General features: G+C 43.0%; 1 protein-coding gene across 3 annotated transcripts in view; it reads left to right on the forward strand.

The window, feature by feature from the left end:
* Positions 1 to 1808: 1808 nt before the first annotated feature.
* The window catches only part of LOC144694851 (transcription factor COE2), a 257043-nt gene continuing 243871 nt past the window's right edge, over positions 1809 to 14980 (forward strand). For all 3 annotated transcript variants that reach the window (XM_078565496.1, XM_078565497.1, XM_078565498.1), the window contains exons 1-5: positions 1809 to 2432; positions 4382 to 4538; positions 5892 to 5955; positions 6975 to 7030; positions 10013 to 10086. In XM_078565496.1, coding sequence (XP_078421622.1) covers positions 2299 to 2432; positions 4382 to 4538; positions 5892 to 5955; positions 6975 to 7030; positions 10013 to 10086 — 485 coding nt within the window. In that variant the 5' untranslated portion in view covers positions 1809 to 2298. The remainder of the gene's footprint in view (positions 2433 to 4381; positions 4539 to 5891; positions 5956 to 6974; positions 7031 to 10012; positions 10087 to 14980) is intronic.

Raw genomic sequence — 14980 nt, forward strand, 5'->3', positions numbered from 1 at the left:
CAGTAAAGAATCTCTAACAAATATGACGTTCAATATATATTAATAAAGATTAACATGAGTGTTTTTGGACGGAAAGGAATTTAGAACAATCACACTCCCTCAACAGCTTCCGTCATGCTTTGGGCAGAGATTGTTTTAATCGAAATTTCGAAAGTGATTCTTAAAATTGCTTTTTTTAGACTACATTTGATTGTGTCAAGCAGTGGAGTGGCAGCTGAGGGTAAGTATGCGGGGCGAGGTGAAAGGAGGTTTAATGTCAGGCTTGAAGTCGGCGACAAACCGTTTTCCAGAACCCAATCGGGTCAAAGTTTTGTGTTGCATGTCTCAACTCAATGGATTTCGAATCAATCAAGGGATCAGAAAGGCATCGCGGTGAAAAGGAGATTGAATTACAAGATTGAGAGCAACTAAACCCAATGGAGTAGCTACCCCATGAGAAGTAGGAAGAAAAGGTAGACGAGTATAAATCTGGATGCATTATTAACTAGCATGGGAGGGTCCATGTGAGACAGAAACGAAAGAGACACTACGGGGCAGAGACGGTAACAAACAGAAAAAGTGACAGAGACAGGGGCAGTCACAAAGACAACATGAGGGCCAGTGGCAGTTTCAGAGAAAGAAGAGGGTCAGCCGGAATAAGACTGACGGGTTGGGGACAGAAAGGAAGATAGTGACAGTTTGACAGGTCCGGAGATAGAAATAACTAAGGACACAGTGACACAGGTAGAGTCACAAGGACAGAGAGAGACAGCGGCACAGAAAGAGTGACGGACAGTGAAAGAGAATAACACAGAAAGAGTGACGGACAGTGAAAGAGAATAACACAGATAGAGTGGCGGACAGAGATCGAGAGAGAGACAGATAGTGATAAGGACAGATGGAAACAACTAAAGACAAGGACAGATACCGTAACACAGATAAAGTGACAGAGACAGAGAGAGTAGCAGAAACAGAGAGAGAGTTACACAGATATAGTGACAGAGAGAGAGAGAGAGACGGTGACACGGATAGAGTGAGGATACAGAGAGAGAATAACACAGACAGTGATAGGGATAGAGATCGAGAGAAAATAAAACAAATAGACAGAGTGACAGGAACAGAAGGAAACAACTAAAAACAGAAACAGGGACAGAGGTAGTGACACAGATAGATGACAAGGATGGAGTGACACAGATAGAGTGACAAGAGACGGGTTGAGAGATCGAGGCAGGAATAGAGAGTCATACGGGTAAGTGACAGGACCAGAGAGAGAGAGAGAGAGACCAGAGATAGTGGCGGAGACAAGAGACAGAGAAAGAAAGTAACACAGAGTGACAAGGAGAGAGAGAAAGAGAAACAGTGACACAGGTAAGAGTGACAGGGACACAGAGAGACAGGGGCAGAGACAGTATTGCAGATAGAGACATGAACTTAGACAGAGTGGCAGGGACAGACACAGTAACAGGGATAGATAAAGTGACAGAACAGAGATTGAAAGAAAGGAACGGAGACAGAAAGACAACTAATGAACGAGAAAGGAGTTGATGGATTGAGAGTGCATGACCTCCCCAACAGACACGCGCACACAATGGATTATAACACCCCAAACACTAGATCAATCTGCGTGAATCTTTGGATTAAGACTGTTTTAACTGACTTTCCACATTCCATCCCTATATTATGGTAATAATGTGCCTCCTATTGGTGACAGCTGGGAGAAAAGGCGTGCATAAATCGCCTACTTTATCCAATCTGAAAATAGCCAACGCTGATTCAGAAAGCATCTATGTTAGCAGGAACTCCTCCTCCACACCCTCGGAGCTGTCAGTTACTGCCGTGGCCCTCCCGCAAAGGGAATCATTCATTAGAGTCAGGACTTTGCGGGATGGAGCTATAGATGTCAGAGCCGGTGAAAGACTCTTAAGGCCCCTCACCTCTGCATCTCCACCGCCCTGGATTAAGGACATTCTCTGTTTGTGTGTGTGTGTGTTTGTGTGCGGATCAATGTCTCCCCCGCCTTCAGCAGGCGGATGAAGCTTGTTAGCCCGTGATCGATTCCTCGATGGTTTTCTGCTTGAAGGATGACAGCACCCAGAGGAGGATAAATCTCCAAAAAAAACTTGACTGCTAACCGCCTCAGCGAACTCTTGTGGCATTGGAGATCTTTTTAGAACAACTTTTAACCAAATCGGTGTAACTTGAACAGTGTGAGAGAAACACGGCGCTTTCTATTCTGGGATTTTCCACTCGTGAAGGATTCTGCAATCGTTCTTTCTTTTTTTAAGATTAAAAAGTGTTAATTCTTAACTATTACTTTAAATGTTTGGGATTCAGGAGCATTTACCTAGAGGAGGGGCTGATATCAAGGACAAATCGACCGGGAGCGGAATGGACGCTGTTCGATCTTGGGTCCGGACCGTAGGGGTGGTGGCCGCCAATGTAGCGGCGCAGAGGTACAGTAAAGGACAAATTTAAACTAAATCTACACGATAGGCTGAGTGTCAGTTGAAATAATCCTTAGCTAGGTTGACAACCGCATTGCAAAGTAACACCCGCCCTCTCCCTTTCGCACTGCTTAAAAACTGCAGAGTCCCGTTAACTTATTACGTGGAGCAACATACAAGTAATGCATTCCCTTTCAGTCCTCGACATTTTAAATTCAGCCGACGAGAAATTACAATTTAGTATGTGTGTGTGTGTGTGCGTGTGAGAGAGAGAGAGAGGGGTTGGGGGCGGTGGGGGAAGGCGGGTGTTTGGAGGGGAGAGAATCAATTTTATGAAACTAGAAAGCGACACTTCCAGTTGTCCCTGCGGTACAACTGCCATCCCCAGTTGTACTGTGCGAGATTTCTCATGATAAGGTAAACGCTGTACCAGAAAATGTTAAATAACGGGTTAATAAAGTGGAGCGCTGAACGTTTACCACACAGTTTAAGGAAGGCAAGGGCAAAAAAGCAAATTTGAAATGACTTTTTCAATCTTTTTCTCAGGATTGTTGGGCTAGAATCTTTGGCTAAGGTTTGGTGAATACCCCTCTCAGGTGTAGCAGGAATTAAGGACATCAAAGTACACCGATGATATTTTAAGGACACACAAACACACACACACGCGTGAGACGGTCGTACAACTGACAACCTGAAATGAACTGTTTCACACACTTAAGAGATAATTATGTCCACACTCAATCTAAAACAACCGCTCGCACTTTCCAGCAACATTGTTATCAATGGTTATTTATAAATAAAAATACGCAAAAATCTTAAGACCTTCACTAACATTTTAAAAGGCGTATTAAAATATGATTTTTTTTAACCTTGAGAGTCTATAATTTGAAATGGGGTTGACATCGGAATACACGCAATCTTTTTTTTTCCCGACTGTTCGATTTCTAACGTGAACTCATTTTTGAAAAGTCAAAATAATTTCTCAAAACCCAAATAACATGAGACAGAGAACAATATTTTTCAAAACGAAGTCAGTCATCGGCACACCCGTCAGGTCTGTAGAATGGTGCAGAATTATTTACCCCACTGGCGAAATGCTCTCTGAGCGACTCCATTCCCTACAATTTGAGTCACCATATAATAATCCCTGGCTGCTTTTAACATGTAACAGGGATGTCGAAATTCTCACTCCATCTCACGTCCGTACCCCTCTACATTCCAGCCAGACTCAGTCATGTTCTGACTGGATATTTCTGACCTTAATATTCTTATATTTAATTTTGTTGCCTAGCTCTCTTTCTGGATAGAAAAGTTCCCTTTTTTCTGATGCCCCTCCCCTTCCAGAGATGCCCCTTACGAACATAAAAAAAAACATCTCCTAGTTATATCTGAAGAGTAATTATCTTTCAAAAATGTTGCCGTCAGTGTAATTGGTTGCGCTAGCATACTTACTGTCCTCCGATCTATTAACCATTTCACATAAGATGACTGTAATTCTGTATATGGGAAATGACAGTCCTTCATCCCAGGTGCTGAATAAGAGCGCAGAATGGAAGTATTTAAAGTTGAAATAATTGTTACCAGTGCGTGAAACGCATAGAAATACAAACTCAATTGAATCAGTTCGAAAGACAAATTCTGACCGAGGCTGTCATTCGTTTCCCTGTCACCTCTATTTCTTCCTTTCGCTCATCCGATTCTCTTCATTTTTCTTTAATTTAAAATTGCCGAATGAACAGAGGTGACACATCTCCAAGTCCAGCCCCGCACATTGTTTCCCTCATTTGTATTATCATTGTATCTTGAAATAAAGTTGGCATTCGGACTAGGCATATATGCAGCTCAGTTGGTAAATGGCCATTCGCAAGATTCGCGGTCCCCGATTACTGTGTCTCCACGCCTTTTGGGAAGTTAATCAGTGTTTCTCTCACACACTCTCTCTCTCCCTCCCTCCTCAGCGGCGTGGCTCTGGCCAGAGCACATTTCGAAAAGCAGCCCCCGTCTAACTTGCGAAAGTCCAATTTTTTCCACTTCGTCCTGGCGCTTTACGACAGACAGGGGCAGCCAGTGGAGATCGAGAGAACCACTTTCACAGACTTCGTGGAGAAAGACCTGGTACGTTAAAGAACGCAGCTTACTTACACCTTAGCCTGAGCGACAAAAATAAATAACTACCAGTAACTGGGGTTGGACCATCGTGCTGACAATGTGTGGGAAGTTTGTTTTTAATAAAGAGGGGGGCTGTTTTACAATCTCAGCATCTTCGCCTTTCTGCTCTCTTTGAACAAAACACGCTCCAGGGTTGCTCACCCGCAACAAAACCTCTTTCGCCTCGGGTTAAATCAAAATATTTCAACCCGATAAATGTCCTTTTTAGGTGTCGAACCCTTTCAGACATTTTAATCACACAGCTTTCGTTTGTCTCAAAGACTAATTGTGATCAAAAGAATACTTAGGGCCGCTCGCCCAGAAGTGTTCGGTCCTAAAATTGAGTCGCGAAGTTTAGAAACCGGGGATAATAGCCTCTGGATGATAATTCACTCGGAGCTTTCTGTCAGCTCTCTACCCCATCGCAACCACAGGCTGCGTTTTACATGTGATCGATCGGTTTTCAACCCTGCAATCCTCAGATCACAAGAGTCTGACCCCGCTCCTGTTTGTCAGCGTTTCGCTGAGCGAGAACCCCGGGACTGGGAATATCTACCCAGTTCACAGAAACTCAGCTCCGAGGGGTGATCTTTTTACCCAGCTCAAACGTTGAGTTCGACGTTGATCTGAGACCGAAGCGGTGAGATAAAGGAGGTGACGCTGGGCATTTTTCTCTTTCTCTCAATCCTAAAGAATCCTTCACCTGCTGGCGCCAACGAGAATATACCACTGGAGTGGGGTCTTGTACCTTGGATATCTGATAGAATTTTTTTTTTTTATTATGCAAAGAACATGATCTGTTGAAATTGGTCGAAGAGTTTCAATGCTCAACCTTGGGCACTTGCTGCGAATATATCTGGCGAAAAGGGTCAAACTCTCTATGGTGATTTAAAAAGAAATAACTAGTGTAACTTTGCCCAACTTTACATAGAGTAAAAACCCACCCAACCGCTGCTCGTGTTGGTCAGTTTCACGTCAGTTCAAAACCAATTTTGAAGGAATACTTTTTCTTTTAAGAATACGATGACCATATAATTATTGGGATTTCAAAAGCGACGTCGATGCTTTAAATGCCTTCTGTTGATTCTTAAGGGTCTCGGCTTTTCCATTTGGGTGGGGCGGAGAGGGGGCTGCGAGTTGCTGGGGTCACGCGGGGATTAAACTGCTATCGTTGTGGGGCTTGTGTTGTTGCTGCACTAAATTCCTCCAAATTAAATCGATTTTCGGTCATCGATCCAGCAATTTGCTCCCCAATGATTACCTTCGTGCGAAGATGACGGACCAAGTGATCCTCTAAATTTGGTGAAATCTCTCTTTCAGGAGCCGGGGAACGACAAAACTAACAACGGGACGCACTACAAACTGCAGCTGCTCTACAGCAATGGTAAGCCCGTCCTGACTGTCCAGCGATTAAGCCGGGGCCACCAGCTCATCTCTCCCTTTTTCGACAGCAACATCCCGAAGCGCCTGGGGCAACTTTCGCTAACCCACGTTCAGCGCAATTCTAAACGCGTAAATAAACTGATGCAGGAAAATGTCTCAAACCAGTTAAGCACCAGCTGCAACTAGAGAATTTTGTGCTGGCTATTGAGTTGAAACAGTTTTAAAACACGAGGGCTGTAGTTTATTTTTAAAACTCTACCCAATCTTTCAATTGGCGTTAGTGCAGTGACTGATCGGACGAAATTTTAACTCATTAAAACCCATCCAACTTTTGCACAGAGTTAAAATCGGGACCTGAGCATTGATTTCGTGTGGGAACGGGCAGGTTTCAAAAGGCCGACAACCTGCTGCCCACTCATTAAACTAACGGCGGGAGGGCTGGATGATTCCCTGTTGGCTTCATGTACGCAGATAGAACAGGATGATGATTTCCCTCCGTCCAATAGACTGGAACAAAACAGGGCCATTTGTCAATACGGTGAGAATAACACCCTCTCAGCACGTTAAAAAGTAAACCTCATGAAGGACTGAATTATAAAATGAGCCGCCGTTTTTTTACGCCAAAGGCTGCATGCACCGTGTCGTCATTTTAAACTAGTTAGTTCACTGCTTCTATAATCCAGTCTGATTTTTCAATAAATGGGATGAGACTTTATAAGGAATGTAATATACTGCACGGGATTGGAAAGGTATATTCTGAACAACAGGACTGAGGGGGACAGGGACATGGAACAAATTAGTAACACATACAACAGGGATTTAGAAAGCTCTGGGTCACACAAACCTTGATCAATAGCCTGGATCGGAAAATCTCTGGAGTTATTCAAGGTACAGGTAACTCCCCTGTAATGGTCTGGATCAGCGAAAAGGCAGTGGTGGTATCAATGCGACCCGTTTTCTGCCGAATCGGTTTTAAAGAAGCAGAAGGTTTCTTGTTGCTAACGTGTTGCTTTTGTGCAGGTATGCGGACGGAACAAGACCTGTACGTGCGCCTCATCGATTCTGTGACCAAGCAGGTACAGAAATTGCTTGCCTTTTAGTCTATGTGATCCATGACACTCTAAAAGAGCATAACAGATAACCCTCTAAATGTTTTCCAATATCTCTACTTTGAACGCAATTGAGTGGCAGTGACACGAAACGGCAGCGGTGCAAGACCATGTTGACAGCTCTGATCATCTAATATGGTCACTATTAAAGGCAAGGCTATCATTGCATAACACAAACAACAGACCCCATTCGTTACATGTGTAGAGCAGAGGTTCTTACCGACCTATGTTGCAATGGGAAGCCAGTGGTACTGATATTCTAGAAGGATGGAATCTGAATGGCGCCCATCATCTGAGCCTGTCATGTGACCTTGTGACTTGCAAGGAAATAACTATTTAATTATAAATATGGTTATTTACAAGCTGACCAAACCATAAAATAAAAGTTTAAAAACTGCACCCCCTCCCTCCACCCAAAGGGATGTAAGTTGGATGACAATTGGACAAATAGACAGATGTTGAATTGATTTGCAGTTTAGTCTCCATTTCTTTCATTCAGAGTTCTTTCAATAATTCATCAAAGTTTGGCGTTGAACTTTATTTTTCTTGCTGAGTTTGTCAAAGGAACAACAGCAACTTGCATTTACATTGCGTCTTTAACACAAACCGTCCTAAGGTGCTTCACAGGAGCGTTGTGAAGCAAAGTTTGACATTGAGCCATACAAGGTGATATTAGGACAGATGACCAAAAGCTTGGTCAAAGAGGTAGGTGTTGAGGAGCATCTTAAAGGAGGAAAGTAGGGTAAATGTGGTTGAGAGGCTTAGGGAGGGATTTCCAGAGCTGGGGCCTAGGCAGCTGAAGGCACAGCCATCTGTAGTGGAGGGATTAAAATTGGGAATGCACAGGAGGCCAGAATTAGAAAATCCCAGATATCTCAGATAGAAAATCGGAAAACTTCCCAGTTGCTCCCGAGATAAACATGGCTCCTGAGATAAGTGCACTGCTCAGTGCATAACTGAGCAATACATGCAGTCTGGCCTACACTGAATTAGTTCATCTCTGGGAGGTCATACAAGTGATCTCTGAATCCAAGGCTCAGAAGGGGAAACATCCCCAACTCTTGTCTATTGTTCAGGTTTGCATGTATAGAGAGAATCAGGCTCTGCTGTAACATCCCCATGCTTAAATGTCCCATTGACAGTCATTGTCTAAACTTACTCTCAGGAAAGGTACTGAAGTTATCAGCAGGTGCAGAACAGCACAAATGTCATCAACACTTTTAGAAGAGGAGGGAAGAAACCTGGGCCAGGATTTTATAGTCCCTCCCACCCAGTGGCATATTACTGTCCTGTCGAACTGAATAGAAATTTAATGACGTGCCACATCCACCGGTGGGGGGGGGGGGGGGGGGGGGGGTGGGGGGGGGGGTGTTGGGGAGAGACAGGCCGCTGCGGGGTTGTAAAGTCCCAGCCCTGGAGAAGAGGATTTTGTCCATTGTGATACACAGTGAGCATCAGTGATTATGATTCATGGAAAATAAATGTGCTGGCTTGGCAAATGTGTTTAGGTGAATTGTAAGTGACCAGTATCCTTCTACATACAAAGGAAAAATTATGCAGATGTAAGAAGTCTGAAATACAAGCCAAAAAAGCTGGAAATTCTCAACAAGCCAAGAAAGAGAAACAAGGGTGATGTTTCAGATTGATGGTCTTTTATCAGAACTACTTATATATATTCTATTTATAAAGTACGTGTCACTGATGGTTTTGCTTAGGGCCAACTTGGTGGTAATTAGTGAGAAATGATACAGTGATGCAAACATGATGGATCTTTAGTTTAAACTCGTTCATTTATTTTGTGCTGAAGATTGGAAAACATGCCCATTTTTAGCCATGTAAAGTTAATGTCAAATGTAAATTCCCTCTACTCTGCCCCAACAATGTCTAACTTTCCAAGCACAATTCCCTCCACAGCTCCAGTGTGAGTTTCTCCCACTTCTAGGTCAGCCATGCCTGGAGCCATTCTGAGTGAGATTGCCACTTATGATGTTGGCTCACATCCACTAGGAACTGGGTTGCAACTCCCCCAAAATGTATTTCACTTGGGACCCTTACAGCCAACAGTCAGACAGATCTCATTTCACATGGGGATGGTTATAGCTGACAGCAAGAGGAAATTTTCATCCCGTCAGTCTGGGTTGAATTGGAACCCAGGTCTCAGAGGTGAAAGGATAGTGTCGAAGCCACTGCACCTCCTAGTCCCCTAAGTGTTAGATACATTTAACAGCTGTGTACATTATCCCTTGACGTCAACAAAGAAGTTCTGCCAAGCTGCTGAAAGGAAGCATCAATCACTGATTGTAAACCTGTGATCCATAGGTTTAGTCAAATTTGAACCAATTTCTAACTCCTCTTATTTCAATTATTTATTTCGCTTATTAGGAGCACATATCTAAGTGTTTGCATTGTTACTTTACAAGCCATGGGTCAGACCCCATCTGGCCACTCAATAATTGGAAAGATGCCATTGACAGTGAGAGGGCACAGAAGCAGACAATCAAATTTAATCCAGGTGTCAGGATATTTAGGTTTTCTGGAGATGCTCAGAAAGTTGAGCGAATGTTCTTGGGATAAAAGAGTTTAAAGAGAATCAAATTAAGTTTTCAAGATTAAAAAAGAAATTGACAAATTGAGCCATTCAAATTATTCATTGCTGTGAAGAGATCAAATATCAGGGACACGCATTAGGGGGTAGGTCATGCAGGACATGCTCACCCTAAGGATACCTGAACTATGGAAAAAGATATCAGGGAAGAGCCCTGAAGTAGACAAAGACGTGATTAGATGTTTTTCTGCAGAGAGAAAGGATTGAAGGATCTGGTGGGAAGGTAGTTTGGAGGGAATGATGGTCTGGATGATGATGAGCCCAAAGGACTTCTCTTGTTCCTAATTTTCTTTACCTTCTATGTGTTTCTGAGGTTACCAACCATTCTCTAACTTCCATTGCAGCCGATAATCTACGAGGGTCAAAATAAAAACCCAGAAATGTGCCGGGTACTTCTCACACATGAAGTGATGTGCAGGTAAGGAATGACCATTGGCAGATCAGCCACTCTTTGTCTTGTATTTAGATCATAGCATGCTTATAGATAGACACTCCCTATAATAAGGAATGACTCTGGATCTGTCCTAGATAAACAAACAGCGCACCAGGACTAAGCATCCTGCCGTTTTACTGAGTTGAACCTGTGCTGGGGAAATGTTAAATACTGCGGACCAATTATCACGCTGTGCTGGTGGAAGACTCTGGTTTAGAGACAATAACCTTTTAAAGCAGGCTGAATTTAAAGTTTCTGTTTTATGCATTTGCAGGCTGAATCATTAATGAGCATGGAAGTCATCTCAGAGTTCACTGTAGAATAAGGCAATGACATCATGTTGACTATTCTGCAATGCACTTTGGGATGTATGACCCTGTACTCAAATTGGATTACAGCTAACCCATAACAAAAGTGCGAACTGGAGCAGGACGACATTGCTGTATTTGATTTTTTTCTGGGGTCATTTTTACAGGGAAGTAATTGATTCAATGGAAAGTAACATTGGGTGGGGTATAAAACTGGTGCCTAATCCAACCCTGTTAATTCCTGCTAGGTGGGTTAGATTAAAATAACTTCACAATTCAATTGTAACCAACCGAGGAGGAAATCTGGTTGTACTGCACCATTTGACCATTATCTTGAAATGATTTCAGAACTAACTTCTGTTTCAATATAAGATCACAACTGTGGTTAATGAGTCCTATCTTGCAGATAGTGTTATAATGTAGTGTTCTAGACCCTTGCATGCAGAGGCAGAGTAAATGGGTAAAGCTCCTCAACTTCCTTTCGTTCTCCTATGGTCCACAGGCTTTTTAAAACCAAAGCTTTGTATCAACCTAGCCATTCATTCCAGATTCACATTGTGTTTTCTCTTTACTCTTTTCATTTTGGTGGTATCACACATTATGGGCCTTAGACCCTAAATGTAAAAATCTTTCCATCTGCCATCTAATTTCCTCCATTTGCTAATTTCAGAGTTCCTCTGTGTTTTCTGCAATGATCAATATCAAATTGAAAAAGAGGTTAACACAATAGTGTAGTGAGGCCAAATGGTAAAATAATTTTGTCAGTTTAATCACTGACCTGAAGGAGTTGGCTACAGTAAAATTAGAGGGGGAAACAATTGGCATCAGCCACTGGGTTGCTAAGAGGAACAAAAATCCTCCAGAGTGTCACAAGGGTGAAGAGATGTGATGAGCACACAATCCATCATCAATTACCTTTATTTTTCCTGTCAACCTCCCAACCCAAACCTGCTCAAAATTAAGACTAGATGGTCATCTCAGAATCATCTGCTCTCTGAAAATCTTTGAAAACAAGGACACTTGTCACCCTGAGTTGTAAAATACACCACCAGGTGTGATACTAGCGACACATATTTTGAATGTCTCAAGTGTGATCAGTGCTGAGTCAGCCAATTATAGTTGAGGCATCAATATAGGCACTATAATTGGTGTCAGCACTCTAATCCACTGAGGGGGACAAATCACCCTGGGTTCCTGTTCCCAGCCAGTCTACTAAATCCTGCTAGAAGATGCTAGCGTATGTGCGCCTATTTGTTGGTGAGCGGAGGATTAGGCTTCCCTATTATGGTGCAGTAAGTAGATCTGTTAACAAAGAGGCTGTAAATTCACTTCTGAAGAGCAGCCAGTCAGGTGAGGTATCACAGGTGTGGAACTGTGCCTTTGCTCACCAGCACCTTTGGGGAGGGAGAAAATTGCAGAAAAACAAAGACAAAGGGCGAGGCACTCTCCTGGAATCAAGAAAACACAACTGTTAATTTCACCACCCCTCCCAGCACCTCCCATCATATTAGTATGAAAATCAAAAAGTATAATTCACAGGTGCAAAATAGCACTTAATGATGTGAGGCAGTGTAGCGGAACTCATTGGCAACATGCTGTAGCCCAATCAGGTGCTGTGCACCCAGAGAACAAACAGAGCGGCTCCTACTCTCCAGGGAAAGACCTGTGCCAGGTTCTGTGAGACAGACCTCTGTCTGAAGCACACACACAATTTGGGATCTGGGATAATATTTCACAGAACTTTCACTCCCCCGTGTGTTAGAAGGGTCGGTTTCAATTGAAGATGATATCACTTGACAGTGTCTTAATGAAGCAATATCCAACAGTCTTTCCCTGCAATTGGCCTTAACTCACTGGCCACTTGATCATATGGAAGGTTTACAGACTCCTTCTAGTATATCTTCCATATTAAGTACCTTACTGCTTCCCAAGGTATCTCTTACTCACCACATTTACCTCTGAGTCATAGACTGTGGATGCAAGTCCCTTTCCAGGGTTCAGTACTGTATCTGGGCTGGCACTTCAATATTGAGGGAGTGCTGCATTGTTGGAGGTGCCATCCTTCAGATGAGATATTGATCCAAAGCCCTGTCTGCTTGTTCCAATAGCTCAGATGGAAGCTGAATCTCCCACAACATGATTTGAAGGGCAGCAAGTAATTCTCGTGGTTTGTGGGCAATATTCTTCCCTCAACCAATATCATCAAAGCATTCATCTATTTTATTGTCATTTTTGTGGGTTGTTGATATTTTTAAATTGGCAACTGGATTTTCCAAAATAACAGTTGTTGAATTTCAAGATGATGTATTGAATGAGAAGCGTGCTGAGATGGTTCTGAGGGATGTGCTAAGGAAGTTTAGAAGCTGTTCCTATTTCTTTTTTAATGACCTGTGACTCACTGGGGCTGATATTGGTCTTTCTACCATTCATTTGCACTAAAAAGTGGAGCAGCAGAGAGCCAGAAATGGAGTGGGATTGATGTCCCCACCCACTGTATGTTGATTTTGGGGAGGGCTGAACTTTCAGAGAGGGGCAATTTTGCACAAAATTGCCAAGTGAAGCAGGTAGGCCTTTCCTTTACATACTTAAAGGGGGGCCTGCAGGCTCTGCAGGCAGGTTACATACTGAGTCTCCATCAAACCAATGGAAATCTGGTAGGAAGGGAGGCCTCAGGCAGACTGCAGGCAGAAGGGGCTCTAAGAGGTCTGCAGATCCTGCAGGTAAGTGTTTCAGCCTACTTAAGGGGCCTTTTTTTGTTTGTTATTTACTGCTGACGCTTTGGCCTTTATGCAAATTTATTTCCATTATTTCCGAGTTTCGTTTATTGGCACCAGGGAATGTGTGATCAGGGTTCTTCCAAGCTGATGCGTCGAAAGGAAAGTGGAAGCGATGCAGAGTGGTGACAGATTGGTCAGGCTGTCAGAGAGACTTTCCATGCTGCCTTGTCAGCACCTGCACTTCTCCTCAATTTGGTAGATGGGTTCAAAGGCCTTTGACAGTAGATCCCTTGTGGCATCGCAACAAGATGTGGGAATGCCTGGCCAACCATTTTACTGGAAGACTCTTCAGAAGCATCTCAGTCAGAATCATGTCATTCCTTACCTGGCACTGCAAGATGCAAGGTGCTTGGAAGATGATCGAGAACCATTGTTAACTGTTGGACCATACTTGCCACTGTTCATTTTTGTGGGCCTACCAGGGAAAGGTCATGGTTGGGACCTGTATTTTCAGGACTGTGGGTCAGCAGAAGGACAGCCGCTGGCCTGTGCCATCTGCTATACGCAGACATGTAGCTCAGGCTGTATACAATTTACCAATGTGCAGGATCAGAAACAGTCAGCTGGCCTGAAACCTGGCTGCACCTTCTTCTAGGCAGGGCTGACTATGGGATGGTGCTGGGGAACGACACAAAGGGCAACATTCCACAGAATAGATGCATTTATAGAATGCATTTGGATCTAAAAATGTCACAAAAGGCAGGTACAACTGTACAAGTGTTGCATGCAACACCATCTTGTACTGGCTACTGGGAGAATGAATGAGACTAAAGGCTGACAAGTCCACTGGACCTGATGGCCTGCATCTTAGGGTCTGAAAGGAAGTGGCTGCAGAGATAGTGGATTCATTGGTTGTAATCTTCCAAAATTCCCTAGATTCTGGAAAGGCCCCAGTGGATTGGAAAACCACAAATGTAACATCACTATTCAAGAAAGGAGAGAGACATAAAGCAAGAAACTATAGGCCAGTTGGTCAAATATCTCTCATCGGGAAAATGCTAGAATCATTATTAAGGAGGTAGCAGAAGGACATTTAGAAAATCACAGCACAGTCAGGCAGGCCCAAAATGGTTTTGTGAAAAGGAAATCGTGTTTGGCAAAATTATTAGAGTTCTTTGAGGATGTAACAAGCAAGGTGTGTAAAGGGAAACCAGTAGATGTAGTGTATTTGGATTTCAAAAAGAGATTCGATAAGATGCCAAATAAAAGGTTACTGTACAAGATAAGAGCACATGCTATTGGGGGTGACATATTAGCATGGATAGAGGATTGGCTAACAGTAAAAAGAGAGTTGGGATAAATCGATCATTTTCAAGTTGGCAAACTGTAATGAATACAGTGCCACTATTTTTATGACTTGAATGAAGGGACTGACTGTATTGTAGATAAAGTTTCTAATAATACAAAGATATGTAGGATAACAAGTTGTGATGAGAGATATAGAATAGGTTAAGTGAGTGGGCAAAAAATTGGTAGATGAAGTATAATGTGGGAAAATGCAGGAAGAACCGAAAAACAGAATGTTGTTTAAATTGTGAGAGATTGCTGAATTTTGCCACAGAGGGATGTGGGTGTCCTTGTATATGAATCACAAAAAGTTAGCCGACAGGTGCAGCAAATAATTAGGAAGGCAACTGGAATGTTGGCCTTTATTGCAAAGGGGATGGAGTATAAAAGTAGGGTAGTCTTGCTACAATTGTACAGGACATTGGTCAGACCATACCTGGAGTACAATGCAGTTTTGTTTTGGTCTCCCTAATTGGGAAATGAGGAGGAATTTCTTCTTCAGAAGGT

The sequence above is a fragment of the Cetorhinus maximus genome, chromosome 20, assembly GCF_964194155.1.
Source record: "Cetorhinus maximus chromosome 20, sCetMax3.hap1.1, whole genome shotgun sequence".
NCBI lineage: Eukaryota > Metazoa > Chordata > Chondrichthyes > Lamniformes > Cetorhinidae > Cetorhinus > Cetorhinus maximus.